Here is a 15501-nt window from a genome sequence, read left to right as displayed (position 1 = left end):
CTGATCCAGGGGTGCACACACCCTGGGAAGAGCCTGGCACAGGCCCCCCCAGCCAACAGCCTTCCTGGGGGGGGTGCATAGTAGCAAGAGCCTCGTGCTGCACCCACTGACAGCTCATCCCACTTTGCTCCCAGCTGCACCCCCGGGAGCGGCCAATGGGCTGTGCCACGCCCCTCCCCCACCTCTTCCTAAGTCTCATCCTGACTCCCTCCCTCCCTCACCACCGATTTTTTCCCCCCCAATTTAAACTGATTTTTTTTTTAAATTTTCTTCCTTTTATCCTGATTTCATCCCGGTTTTTATGTTTCAAAGATAAACCCTGAAAAATTCCTGGATTTTTTTTTTTTAAATACAAACCGAGAATGCGGACCACTATTCATTTTTCATGGCTACTTCCATGAAAATTTGTCTCAAACCTTTTCCCTACTTCTCTCCTAGGCTTGCTTTAAAGCTTTCTGGTTTGTGAACTGCTTTAAAACTTTGTTCCTTGATTTTGTGTGCAGGAACTCACCAGCATTTGGAAGCTATTCTTGTCAAATCATCCTGTGAGTGGGCAGTCGGGAGTTGGTGCCACTGAACTTTTCGCTTGGGAAAATGCATCGAAACAGCGGCTTTGCCAGAACATGGCTGAGAGTGACCTTTGCCTGTACTCTAATGGGCTCCAATGCATGACTTCATTACCATGGTGATGATCTTAACCAAAACTCTGGAAAACAAAGGTGCTGAATCTGTAACATGCAGGACTGAGCTGGTAAGATTCAAAACATCTTAATTCAAAACTCTTTGCTTGTTTTAGTTGCACAGAAGCTACATAATATTTCTGTAGTTTGTATTTAGGACAGGATCCCCAGTTGGAAAAAAAAAAGCATTGATCCAGTGATTTCAAATGAGCCATGTTCATTTGCAACAGCTGTGGATATGATCTTTAGTAAACAACAAGAATACGGGGTGTTTGTTGCATCTGAATCTCAGTAAAGCATTCAATGTCATGTCATATAATAATGTATTACAAAACTGGATAAATACCAGCTGGATGAATAGCATGGGTTAGTAGTTGTTTGACTAACAGCAAACAGATTGTCATCATTAGTAGTCCAATGAGCAAGTGGGGAGCAGTATTAAGTGGGGCAGTTTCATTAACAATCAAGAAAAAGATGCAAATTCAATTCAGAATGACCTGACAACACAGAAAAATCAGAGGGGCAGGAAGAGCAAAAGAGATAGAAAGAGCAAATGAATTGGGGCAGCACATCTGTGAGCTGAACGTACCTAAAGAGGAGAAATAAATAGCACAAGTGCAAATTAGGAACAAATATCTGGAAAGCACCAAGTACAGAAGTGGCCTGGGGGGACAGTATTAGAGCTCAATCTGAGTAAAAGCTCAGAGTGCAAAACAGTCAGTGCTAGTCTCAGACATGTGTGGATATCTCATAGCAGTCAAGGAGCACAAAACTAATGAGAACAAGGTGTTGTTGCTGGTAAATGCTTCTAGAACAAAGGGAAGATGCTGAGTACCAGTGGGGGATGAGTCTGCTCAGTGCCTGGCGGGGAATGTCTCGCAGATGTATGCCATAAGTGAGCATTTGAGGGTGCATGAAATGTAAACTCAGGACCCATGTAACTGAGGGTGGAACATGTTGCGTTAGTGTTACCTAATAGCTAATGGCATGCGGTAGGGTGGAATGGTTGGATTACATGAGTCTGCAGAGGGAAATCAGCAGACCAACCTGATAGGATGGAGTGAAGGAGAAGACAAGGAAGTCAGAGAGAGTTTTTAAATACCAGAAGATGAATTTGACAAGAGCTTACATTTTGGAAAAGAATACTTAAAAATAACGGAAGATTCAGTGTTCTTGGTAACATTACTGGATGCATTAGTGTTCCAATACTGTCTTACTCCATGGACAAGGAGAGGCATCTCCAGTAGCTGGAGCAGAGCCCTAGGACATAGGAGGTCAAGGCTGTATGCCTAGTTGTGCCATTGGCACATTGGAAGACCTGGGATGAGTTTGTACCATGCTGCACCTCAGTTTTCCCATATCTAGGGTAGGGTAAGCCCACTTCTTCAGGCTCTGGGGGCTTATACCATTAGAGTTTGTACAGGAACTTGCCCTCTTTGAATGGAATATGTGAAGGATGTGCAGAGCAGCAATCAATTTTTATTTTCCTTCCAATTGTATTAGTCTGCCAGACATCTGAGTATCTGAGTGCTTGATCATTATCCCCAGAGTGGAGAAACTGAAGTAGAGGGGTGCAGTGACCCCAAGGTCACACAGTGAGTTAGTATTGTAGCTACAAACAATCTGGGATGAAATCTTAGCCCCAGTGAAGATTATAGTTTCATAGTTGGTAGGGTCGGAAAGGACCTGAGCAGATCATCAAGTCCGACCCCCTGCCATGGCAGGAAAGAGTACTGGGGTCAAGTGACCCCGGCTAGGTGATTATCTAGCCTCCTTCTGAAGACCCCCAGGGGTAGGAGCGAGCACCACTTCCCTTGGAAGTTGGTTCCAGATCCTAGCCACCCTAACTGTGAAGTAGTGCCTCCTGATGTCTAGTCTGAACCTACTCTCAGTCAACTTATGGCCATTATTCCTAGTTACTCCTGGTAGTGCTTGGGGGGAACAGGGACTCTCCCGTTCCCTGCTGGTTCCCCTTGGTAAGTTTATAGACGGCCACCACATCCCCTCTCAGCCTTCTCTTGCAGAGGCTGAACAGGTTCAGGTCCTGTAGCTTCTCCTCAACTGCCAAAGTGCTAAGCAATGCTAGTAATGAGATCAAGTACTTTGATTCACTGGTTTGGGGTGAATATAATGTGGTCTGTCTACTATCAAGGCACCTGCAGCTGACAACAGTAAAATAAGACAAGCAGCCCACCCAGTCTCTCCGCTGAGGGCAAAGTTAGTTCTTGAGACGGCGTGGAGCCCAGTTCAAATACAGTTGCATCAGTGCACGGCTTTTGTCTTTTCTCTGTTTGTTAAGTGTCTATCACACTCTTGGTAGTACGGCAGTACTGTAATCATGGTTTGGTTATACATCTCTTATTTCCCTGTTTGCCTGCAGTGTTAAATTGGTATAGATGTTTATAAAGAGTCTGAACAAAATACCACTGAAGGCACTAGGCATCTTCACATTGGTTTCTGTAGGCATGGATTAGGCCCAAAGAATGGAAGCCAAAGAAAATCTATAACCCCTATTAGCAGCAGGGTGGCTGCACTTACCAATAACAATAAACGGAAAAAAAGAAAGAGAAAGCAACAAAAATAAAACCATGTCAACAAAAACCCCAATGGACCACTTCATTGTTTTACTTCCCAGTTTTGGGGCAAAACCTGTCTTATGAAATGATAATTATACTTAATATAGGAACGTATGTCATGTCAAACTGTTTCTCTCTTCCTCATTTCTAGGTGTTAACTTTTGTCTCAAGCCAATGCCTGCTATTCTTTGATACTTGCTGCGTGGGCATATAGGCTCAAAAATATTGTTTTTTTGTAGTGTACATTCAGGTATCATGTTAACTTTAATTTGGCCTTTCTTTTGCATCCTGGGTTTTTGGCTAATTTAAACTTCCCTGTAAAACAAATTCAGTCCTGATAGAGAAACATTTTACTTTATCTGAAGAGTGACAGCATGCTTTGAAAAGGGGGCCAAACTTGGCTTACAATTCAAATATTTTCTGCCAATCTGCAAAATTGGCCCTTCCTACCTCCGTGTCACTCTAAAGTAGACTACAACGTTTATGGCATTATGCATAGTGATTAGCATCCTTCCATTGGATTACTTTTCATAGGGGTTGTCAGAAGCAAGCACATTATTACATACATAGGCAACATCTGAAATAGTAATTAGGAAAGAAGTTGATGCCAGCACAGTTACCTAAACCCAGATAAAATGCACCTCTGGCAAAATGAATCACCTTGGAGTTTATGCTGTTGCTTTACTTAGCTAAAGTAATGACCGTTGTATTTAAGTGGCCTTGAGTTGCAGGGAGGAAATTTCAGGAATGAAATATGGACATTTCCCACAAACAAAGAACAATTACTGTGGATGTTTGGTTTTATAAGCAGTGCTAACATATCCTGCAGTTTTAAAGTCATCCTGATTGATTGTACATAAAGCTGAAATGGGGGTTTTTTAGAAGTCATGATTATGCTGTCGGGAGAAAAATTCTTGGAAAGCGAATTAAAATGAAAAACATGAAAACATTGCTGGAATTATGTTGTCAATAAGTAGTATTTGCCCTTCTGTCTTATTAATAAGAGAAGAACAATCCAAATTTTGTGAGAATCCCTTGAAAAATCTTTGAAATAGAAGCTGTCCATTACAAGTGCACTACGTATTTATATAGAAAACATTTGTCTTTTGGTATCTTGATCGGGAACTTTAATGAGCCTTTCAGGGATTCAAATCCCAGTAAATCTGCTGGTTTCTTGTTGCCCCAACACAAAATTATTGCTGAAGTCCAGCACTTTGTTTAGCTCCTCGAGCATTTAGGGTTGTGGGTCATGTGATAAGGAGTGCCTGACTTCAGCAGAACTGCTCACGTGGGGAAGGGTTTCATGCATGAGTACAGGTTTGCATGATTGGGCCCTGATGCTGCTATTTGGAAGTTTTAGAAAAATGTGGTGAACTGGAGAAAGATGAAGGGAGTGTAGTGCTTTGGTTGAGGCCCAAGACTGTCCTGCTGTCAGCCAGGCCACATACTTCTTTGGGCGAGTCAGTGAGGACTTGATTTTACTCCCTTTTCTCACACTACTAGTGCTAGTTAAGATGGCAGATAGGGCCTACAGTTTGGAATGACTTCTAATGAACCAGTCAAGTCTGTGAAAAATGAATAGCTTTTCTGGTTGTTTTCAGCACACCCCAAAGATGAGTCAAGGACCTACTCTCTTCTCTTGTGGAATTATGGGTAAGTAACAGAAATTTCAATATCAACATTTACCTTATCTCTGCCCCAGTCATGTAATTTGTGGAAAGCATTTGGGGTGGGGATCATATATCCTTGCAATGTTGCCCGTGAATCCCAAGACCTTGTGCTTTTTCTCTAAACACAGTATTTGAAAAGCTCCAGTGCTGGAGCCTTTATGCTGGAAGTGACACAGCTATTTATTCATCTACTCTGTTTCTCCACCTCATGGCACTTGGGTGGAGAGCTCTGTATTTATTTCCAACTGCACAACCTCTGTTTGCAACTGCATGGCTGCCTATACATGTTTGGGAGTGGGGTGGGTACGTTTTAATTTGAGCAGTTTCTGGAGAGCCGCTCTAATTAAAATGCCTCACCTTCATGTGTATTAAGCCCCTGCAGGTTTAAAATGGCTGCGGGATGCTTTATTTAAACCTCATTAGACAAGGTTTAGATAAAGTGCCACAGTGGCCATTTTTAAACATGCAGGAGCTTATTCACATGACAGTGATGCCATGCTGAAGCTTTCTAATTACAATGTATAGGCACATGTATAGGCAGCGCTGTATAGGCACATGTATAGGCATATGTATAGGCACATATATGTGAGCTCAGCGCTGTCTCAGGCAGTAGGATGTTTAATAGCCCCTCCCTTTTGATACGTGCCACATGGATTTACTGGGGCAGTTGTTAAGACCTCAATGAAAAAGCTTTTCAGTGACTCTAAATACTGTCTCAGTGACACTTCCAGTCATTCAATGGCACATCCAATGGTGTCTGAGAACCTTCTCATTGGACTTCACAGGTTGGAAATAAGAAAGTCTTTGCTTCCAGGCATCTCCTATCACACATTCCAGATGGGACTTTCATGGACCCCAGTGGCTGCTACTTAAATTGCTTCCTTGCCTTTTCTGAATATGTTGAAGCTTTGACTCATTTTTAGAGTACAGTGTACTTTGTATAAATGTGTAGCCTCGGGACTGAAAAAAGGCTAAACCCTTACTTGGAATATCAGAACTTAATATAAACTGTGCTGGTAAGTACATAGTGCTCTCAGTGCTGTGAAATTAGCAACCCTGACACTGACTGGCTCTCATCATGTTTAAGGTTTCTAAGATTTCCAAGGTTGCTATTAGAGGCCTTGAAAGTAACAGGAAGTAGCTTTGGGAAGCTAAAAGCTGCACAGCTTAGAAGCCTGTAAAATGAGGGGAGATAGCAACTCTTAAATTGATTAGTTCCCATCATTTTAAAGACTTCTAAGAGCAGCCCTTTGATCACTGCTTCTCCTCACCATTTCTGTACAGTTAACTGGAGTATAAGTATGTTACCAAGTAGGTAGTAGAACTGAAAGATGCTATGTATTTAAGTTGTTTTTGCACATAGCTAATATGAATCATAAAATAATAGAAAATTAGGGTTGGAAGGGACCTCAGGAGGTCTAGTCCAACCCTCTGCTCAAAGCAGGACCATCCCCAATTAGATCATCCTAGCCAAGTCTTTGTCTAGCTGGGTCTTAAAAACCCCCAAGGAAGGAGACTCCACAACCTCTATGGCAGGGGCAGGCAATTATTTTGGGCAGAGGGCTGCTTACCGAGTTTTGGCAAGCTGTTGAGGGCAGCACAGGTAGCCCCACCCCTTGACAGGTGCACTGCCCCTTAGTTGCCATCTTGTGACTGGAAGTCCTGCCCCCTAGCCCCTGACATTTGCCATCAGAAGTCCCTCCCCTTGCTCCTGGAAATATTTCTTTCACCAAGGGCTTGTGCCATCTCAGAACCAGAAAAATACCAAATTATATTTTAAAAATCAAACATCTACAACATTCATTCGATTCCAAAAAATATTTTGTCCTGATTTATGTGTGTTTGTGTAGTGTACGTAGAGGTGATTGCACTATAGCTTAAAATGAAGTCTTACTCTTGTATATTGTGGTGGAGTGGGGGGGGCATGGGTATTTCATAGATTTCATAGACATTAGGGCTGGAAGGGACCTCGGAAGATCATCGAGTCCAGCCCCCTGCCCGAGGGGCAGGAAGTCAGCTGGGGTCATAGGATCCCAGCAAGATAAGCGTAGGTTGGTTGGGGGCTGTTAGTGTGTGGGTATGTGGGGGGTGGGGAAGGGTATGGGTCTGGGGGTGTGAGTGTGAGGTGAGGGAGCATATGAGTGTGTGTGTGGATATGTGGGGTGTGGGTGGGTATTGTATTATTGTGGGGGATGCATGCGCGTGGGGGTCTGCATGTATGGCAGTGTGAGGGGGGTGTGGGTGCATGTGTATGGTGGGGTGCACATGTGGGACTTGCCCTATGAACACACACACACACACACACACACACACACACACTCTCTCTCTCTCACTCCCCCTCATTGCACACGCACAAACACATCAACACACACTGTCTCTCCATCCCTCATTACACACACACACACACACACACACACAGTCTCTCCCTCCCTCATTGTTGCAGGGACACGTGCACGCACACACACACGTGCACACACCCTCCCACTCCTGGCCCTGGGATACCTGCACGGTCCCATGCTCCCATGGTCTGGTGATGCAGCTGGGCGCCATATGGTGCTGGAGGCCGGTGGACGTGCAGGGAAGCCGTGAAAGCTGTGGCAGGCAGAGACTTCTGGTTGGGGCTCAGGGCGGGAGAGGGCTGGGGGTGCGGTGAGGTGGGGCCAGGCTGGACTTGCTGGTGAGTCCTGCTGACTTCCCCTGGGTTGTACTGCCCCTGGCCCCTGTCATCTTTGACAGGAAGCAAGGAGTAGATAAATATAAATTTTCTAAAATGTAGGGGCCCTGCAGGCCAGATACAATGGCTTGGCAAGCTGGATCCGGCCCACGGGCCATATTTTGCCCACCCCAACCTGTTCCTGTGTTTTACTAACTTCCTAGTGAGAGAGTTTTTCCTAATATCTAACCTAAACTTCAGCTTGACACCATTGCTCCTTGTTCTGTCATCTGCCACCATTGAGAATAGTTTCGCTCCCTTCAGGGAGTTGAAGGTTGCTATTAAATCCTCCTCTCCGCTCCACTCATAAGTCATGTGCCCCAGCTCCCTAACCATTTTTATTGCCCTCCACTGGACTCTGTCCAATTTGTCCACATCCTTTCTATGGTGGGGGGTCCAAAACTGAACACAGTACTCCAGATCTGGCCTCACAGTGCCAAATAGAGGGGAATAATCACTTACCTTGATGCTAGCAATGCTTTTACTAATACAGCCCAGTATGCCATTAGCTTTCTTGGCAACAAGGGCACACTGTTGGCTCCTATTCAGCTTACTGTCCACTGTAACCCCCAGGTCCTTTTCTACAGAGCATCTGCTTAGCCAGTCAGTCCCCAGTTTATTGGTGTATGGGATTGTTCGGATAACTGAAGATAGTCAGTATTTGTTACCATGTATACAATAGGCAATATACTGGACTGTCAGTGTATTATGCAGCTAAGTGAATTATTTACTTATCTGTTATGCATGTGCACTTCATAATTTGTACAGTATTAAGATTGTGGGGCAGAGACTGTTTTTACTGTGTTTACTCAGCTGCAAGACAAAGTTACCCCCACCCAATCAGTATGGGGAAAAAAGCCTCTTCATCTTATTATCATTGTGGCAAAGTGGGGCTCCCCACCTAGCCACAGTGCTAGGTTCCCCACTTGCCTTTGGGCATGCCACCCACCTGACTCGGCTGCCATGCCTTGTTGGTAATTAATATGATGATAATTAAGGTGGGAGGCTGCCCATTTTATGCCCCAATGCCAAGGGGTGCTGTACGTGGGTCCAAACCTCCCCTACACTGCAGCCCATGCCTCGCAGATGGCATCCAGCTGTTACTGTGTTCCCAGCCTACCGCTAGAGCAAGCTTAGGCCATGCTGTCAGGCCTCAGTCACATGCCTCTTCATACCGCCCGCCTCTCCACACAATCATATACAAGGAAACCTCACTGAATACATTATCTATTGTTAAATTGCTGCCAAACGCAGTTTAACAATATAAAATATATGACCCATATAAGGTAAACATATTGATGGGAACCTTTTTTTGTGGCCCTTAAAAAATGGGCAAGTGTTCCCTCTTCAAACAACTGGCAGCAGGCCTGGAGGTACTGCAATACCAGGCCAGTACTGAAAGAGCCAGAGCCAGCCCTGACATCCTTCCCTTGGTGCCAAAAATGCTATGTTCGATCTTAGCCAAAAGGCCTCATCTGCATATAACTTTTTGTAGGATTTCAGGACTCATGATAAAAACACCCATTTCCAGTCATGAGGAGAAGGGAGGGGTGCTAATGAACACATGAATCCTTTGTTGGGGTAGCTGGAATACACACACATACTGAGAAGTGCTAAGCTATTGGATCGCCATGGCTTGAAATGCTGTTGACTGTGCTGGGGCCCAGCCCAGAGAACTGTGTAGTAAATCATGAGCCTTTTGGCTCTGAACTAATATCATATACAGTTTGTATTATATATATATAAGTACGTACCAAAGTGCAGTTTAAAAGTGTATTTATGGAGTGCCTGTGCTAAAATTTGTAGCAGATTCAAAAAGGGAAACTTTTTGTCAGTTCTGCCTGAACTAAGTCTATGGGTACCTGTACTAATATGCCTATATGCAAATTTTGCTCCTCGTTTCCATGTGGTCAGGAAGAGCAGGGTCTGATAGTAAGGGTGATGGGGAAAAGTTGGTGTGGGTGGCAGAGAACAAGGGGGCTACCTGACCCCCCAGATTTATTTGCCCTGCTGTAGCAGTGGGAGAGGGACAAATTCAAGGTGAACTTCCAACAATTAGATTCTATACATGGAAAATTATAACACATTTATAAATTTTCCATGTAAGGAATCTAATTATTGTGGGGGGGTCGTTTTATATTCAGGGTCATCTTGTATTCAAGTAAATACCATATTATGTGTTTTATAAACTACCTTGTACAATACATTTCTAACCCATTAGTAGGGGTTCTAAATGGTACCACAATAAAAGAATAAATACAAATGATTTCACTGAAAGCAAATGTCTCCCAGCACAGTGTTTAGATGAACCTTTGGCAATAAGGACAGTTGCTTATTTTTCCTTTTCTGTGTCTGCCAATTTAGAAGTTGTACACTATAACCTTCAAATGTATTTTCTTCCCAAGCTTGCCATCAGTTTTTATATCATTGATTTCAGTGGGTGTTTTCATGGACTGATGATCCTGAAGGCCTGATATGATTGAAAGATGCGGTACTGTTTTCCATTTAGTGGGTTTTGTAATGTGGAGAGTGGTTTGAAAGGCATTCAGATAAGACTTCCCAATTCAGTTAAAATTTTAGGTAGCGTATTAACCAAACTACTCCATAGGAAAACCAATGCTTTAGAGACAAAGAGGCTATCTGCTCCATTAATAGATATAACTCTCAATAGCATTAATGAGAGCTGAGTGGATGCATTGAGCGGAAACATTTCCCAAGCCTCCAGATAACTTAGAGTCATCTGGGAAAAAACGAGAGACTGAAAGTGTCATGATTTTTGAGTGAAAGTCACAAGTGTTAAAGTCAAGATGTGATAGAAACAGTCAGTTCCCTTTATTCTCCCTGTCAAGAAGAAATGAGAAACAAAGAGCACTCAGCCAGTTGGTTTTGCCTTGTGATATGGCACTTACAGAACCCTCAACAAATATGAAGGGTCTAAGCCTAATTGAAAATCAGCTTATTGTAAAAGGCTTTTACAAAACCTTTAGCATCTGAGTTACACTGTGCTGGTTTTCCTTGTCTGCCAAATTATCCTGTTTCCAAGGGAACCTAATCTTACCTCCTTGACCACAGCCCACCATGTCGTTGTCTTTGTCATGCTCAGTCAAGAAGAGTGAGTCTTATTGGCATGTAAGGGCATTATTTTGTTTTGTTTTGAATTTTAGGCATTTTTCCCAATGCATTTCTGAATGTCTTCAGGCTTGGGACAAGATCATAAACCAATTCAGTGCTGCAACTTGTTCAGTGTTTTAAGTCCAGTAATTATAGTGGCACTGAACTAGAAATTGGTTGAGTATTTAGATGAACGGGCCAGGTTCCTGCTGGGGAAAAGCACTGAAAGTTATTTCTGAAGTTTGGGCTGGCAGCAGAACCAATGGGAGTCAAAGAATTATAGTCTCATGTAAGACATCTAGGGATCGAAGAGAACTTGGCTGGATTTCTTCTTGTTTAGTCAGAAGAGACTGGGTGTCTTTTTTTTTTTTTAAAGATCTCTTTGGTTTCCCCTAGAGACAGTGAAAGGAGTGATAGCTACTGCTGGTGAAATGTATGCAACTAACTGGCATCACTGTTTGCGAAGCAAATCCATGTCACCCTCTCAGGTGAAAGCTGGAAATGATGAGGTTAGCTGCAAGCAACTGTACGGCAGAAAAGAAGGAAGTGATTTCCACTGAGGGGATAGGGGATGTGCCTTCTTTTTCATTTGTCTACACCTTAGGCTTCTATTTCTTCAAAACACACAAAGTTACCAAATTGGTTTGGGAATGGGAGCCATGAAAGAAAAACCTGAGTAGTATAAAAAGTGGTATTGACGATTCAGTAGGTTGGACTTTTTGGTGTCAAGCTCTATTGAACCAGTGCCCCATTTAAGTGATGGTGGGTGTGTCTACACATGCACTTAAATGTGCATTAGCCTATTTTAATGCGCATTAAAGCATCCCAAAAAATGTGTGCTTTTGCTAACGTACATTAAAATAGGCTAGTGCATCTTTTTCTAGTACATCACAATGGAGGTACTAAATTTAATGCATTACCAAAAGCTCATTAATGAATGTATAGATGTGCCCTGAATGATATGATGGATGCTGTCTTTAAGAGGAGACATGCTATTATCTCCTATAATCTTCTGCAATGGGGTTCCCATTGGCTAATGAAAAGCTTGACCTTTAATTTTATTGATGTTTATCGAACCTAGACTCTGGTGGATTGCCAGAGAGAGGGAGGTCCAAAGGCCTGGGCTTTCCCCAGAGAACATATTGTACCTGTTCTGGAGAGTTCACCTCCAGGAAGGAATAGCAAGAATGATCCAGCAACAGTGATGGCAAGTATATAACTACTGCTGAGATGCAAAGGGAGGAGAGGCTCTTTCTCAGCTGGATCTTAGGCCATTTACAGTCAACATTTTCTCCTGTAAAACAGATAGTTAGTAGGGAACATATGCCTCTCTTTTTCAAGAAGTGAGTTGCTGCTTTCTGCTGCAGTGCTTTTCAACAGTTCCCCAAGAAGAGTAAAGATAATGGTCTAGAAGTCACAGGGGAGGGGATCACTGTGCTCATGGCTTCATCATGGAGTCATGCCTTCCTGGCCAAGCCAAGATGAAATGAAGCATTTTGTGCTATAGCTTATCCAAAGGATCCAGGAGGAATAATGGTTAAATTTTACCTCTGAGACTGTTTACAGACCTTGCAAAGCTTGGAAATAAGCCTCCAAGAAGAGGCAGTCTTATGTTTTTACCCTTTGCTTCAGATGTTTGTCCCAAGCCACCAGCCTCACTCTGTCTTATCCAGATGGAACCACAGCCATTTTACTTTCATCTACATCTCTGTTCCTGAGAGGCACTGAGAGATTGTGGAGTCCACAGGGTTAAGGATTGATAGAAAAGAGTAGGTTTGAGTGTCATGCTTATGCTACTGATATGCTGGAAGCCAAAGCACTGTGCTCCTCAGCATCTCAGGCTGAAGTCTGCATAAGAGAAGCCTTGGAGATGGAGAGTATAATGCTCAGTATCATTCTTGATCTACAAAGGAAAGGATGAAACCCAATCTAGCGTCATGATCTTTGCTGTTGGTAGGCCTAACGGAAACAACAGGGCCACCGTATGTCCACTGCCCAATGGAACTTGTCAGTAAAAAATCCCATTTCCATATTATCTATTAGCATCTTAACCTGGAATTAAAGGTATTAGGGCACCTGTAAAATTCCAACACATCATCTCAGGACTATTTCCTAGCAAAAGGAGGAGAAAGACCTGAGTATAACGGACAACGGTTGTGATAATTAAACATGCCATGGTGCCATCCCCAAGAATAAGGGTGTTTAATTTTAGCGAAATTTATCATTTAGCTGAATAAACTTGGACTGTACAAATTAATCAGCAGTTCCAAGCAGGTATGGTGTTTTGCTTCATTTCATCATTCTGTCATCTGCTGTGACTGAATACTGTTAAACTGTTTTGGCTCAGAAGGTTGGCTATAGATCAGTGGTGGATGAAGTGGCATATGTGTGTTTGCAAAACTCTTTGAGGTCCTGCAACTATCTTATTGTTTGTTCACTTGTTCATTCATTCATTTGCAGAAATCCCTTCCTTTCCAAAATAAATGGTGTAAGACCATTAGAATAAGTGAAACAAGATGAAACTCATACAAAAAGCCTCACAATGGTCTGCGAAAGGCCCTGAAAACCACCTAAATAGGAATAAACAGTGTGTGTACATCTTGGATCTAATTTAGTTCTCTCATATGCTTAACTTTACAAGAAACTATAATAAAATAATACTGAGATTTCTAAAGAGCCATTAAAGAGTTGCTAAGTCAGAAGATCCAACATTAGAACCATTTTCCAAGTGACCTAAAGAATCCTTTGATTTTTATTTTGAGATATGCAAGAACTGCTTTCCCACTGTGAAGATGATGAGATTAAAAAGAGTGGTTCCAATCTTTATAGAGCTGTAGCATTGCTGGAAAGAAGACCAAAGATGAAAAACTTAAAGCTATAAATTCAGCTGTGAGCAGGAACAATTTCTTATTCCTTGCTTGAGTGGCTCTTGAAACATCTGGGAATATGAGCATTTTCCTCTTATTAAACAGATTTTTTTTTCCATTTTCATCCCACACAGTCTGTTTTACATGTCCCCAGATAAAATGCCTGAAAATGCAACAATGGCCTTGTCAGTGAGAGAAGCCAACTGATTGAGTATTACCGTTTGAACTGATATACTAAAGATTCTTTATATCAGGGAGATGGCAGTAATTTTTTAAAAATAGTTTACATTAAGCTAACATATCAGCTAACTCTTCCTTCCAGGATACTGCAAAAGTACATGCAGTAGTATCTAAATATCCAGTATAAGATACCATGCCAACAGGATTCTTGTACAGAAAACTACAGGGGAAAAAATCTCAGGTTTTCTGTATAACTGGAGAATCATTATCAATCAATACTCCAGTTAGTCTGTTGTGATGATGGTGAAGGTAACATCAAGATCAGAATTGAGGGCCCATTATTCCAGGTACTGTGGCAACAAAGAGCATAAGGGTCACTTTTATAGAAGGCTAACCCTCTAAATGAACAGGGCAGGCGCACAGAACTGGGGAGGCAAAAAATTATAATGAGCAAAATTTAAAAAACAAATAACTACTTCTTTCTTTTCTCTGCACAGCAGAAAATGAGGCCCATTGCTTTGAATCAGATGCTTTGGCTTCTGAGAGGGACAGTAAGGCATTCAGACATCCCTATGCTTAGTGTTTTCAATTGGTTGCTTCTCTGCCCCGGTGCTTTCTGAATCACCCTTTGGATGTGCCTTTTGCTCCCAGTTGTCTTTGTAGAGTACTTACAGACCTCTGGACAGAAGTTAGACATAAACTGGTTTAAGTGATCAGAAACTGAGTTAAACCTGTAATAGAACAGAAGTTCAGTACACATAAACCAGTTTCAAAATGAATGAAATTGGTTTAAGATAAACCTGGTTGAAGGTAGTATCAGACTTAACTGATTTAGGTCAAATCGGTTTACTAACATCTGTCCCAGGTCCCTTCTTGGTTCAAGTTAAATCAGAGTACCCCAGCATCCCAGCATGCTTTGCAGCCTTGGGCCATCTACTCCAGAGGGCAGGGCTGGCCCCGCCGCTCTGCTCCCTAGCTGGAGTAGTGGGTGCTAGCTCACTGGCCTTCTGAGGCAAACTCCAGCCGGGGTCTGGGATAATGAACAGAGGTTAAACTCCCTTGTCCCCAAGTATGGAGCTGCCCTACACTGCTGGCTGGCTTACTGCTGGCTGTGACTGTGGACTACAAATCTCAGAGGCACCTGGAAGCAGAAAGAAGAAGTGATGAGCAACCCTACAGAGTCCTGCTACTGTGATTGTGGACTGCAAATCCCAGAGACCTTGGAGGCGGTAGGAAGAGGAAGCGAACACATAGCTTATGCTGACTGTGCCAGAGCTGTGCTCTAGCACCCCTTGGCTTCTGACTTGAGCTACTGCAGGCGTGTAGCTGCGTTTTCTGAATCAAAAGTGAATGTTTGTTCATTTGCTTATTGCTTCAATCTTGGCAGTTTAGACTAACCTGGAAAGACTGAATTAATTCAGCCTTTGGCTTTTTGACTATCTGTACTTAGCCTTGAAGTCCCTCCATTGACTGCACAGGGATCCTAGGTGCCTAAGATGGTCAAATTGAATAGTCTTGCTGAGCAAAAAGTCTAATATTTAAGCATTGGAATTCCTAGGTGTAGGTGCCTAAGGAACCAATTTGAGTCTGCCCAGACTTCATAGCTAAACATGGTGGTAAAGTCAATGCTTAATTTTGCATTCAGCTTTTGCAACTGGAAGTGGAATTGAAACAAAATCTCTCCCTAAATTTTATGGACACAAG

General features: G+C 42.8%; 1 protein-coding gene across 4 annotated transcripts in view; it reads left to right on the top strand.

Moving 5' to 3' along the window:
* FAM53B (family with sequence similarity 53 member B) overlaps positions 1-15501 on the top strand; it is a 145500-nt gene that overhangs the window by 36274 nt on the left and 93725 nt on the right. For all 4 annotated transcript variants that reach the window (XM_014523652.2, XM_025213274.1, XM_025213275.1 and 1 more), the window contains exons 2-3: positions 504-751; positions 4858-4909. In XM_014523652.2, coding sequence (XP_014379138.1) covers positions 665-751; positions 4858-4909 — 139 coding nt within the window. In that variant the 5' untranslated portion in view covers positions 504-664. The remainder of the gene's footprint in view (positions 1-503; positions 752-4857; positions 4910-15501) is intronic.

This window comes from Alligator sinensis, unplaced genomic scaffold (genome assembly GCF_000455745.1).
Source record: "Alligator sinensis unplaced genomic scaffold, ASM45574v1 scaffold232_1, whole genome shotgun sequence".
In the NCBI taxonomy this organism is placed as follows: domain Eukaryota; kingdom Metazoa; phylum Chordata; order Crocodylia; family Alligatoridae; genus Alligator; species Alligator sinensis.
This window is presented reverse-complemented; position numbering and strand designations above follow the sequence as displayed.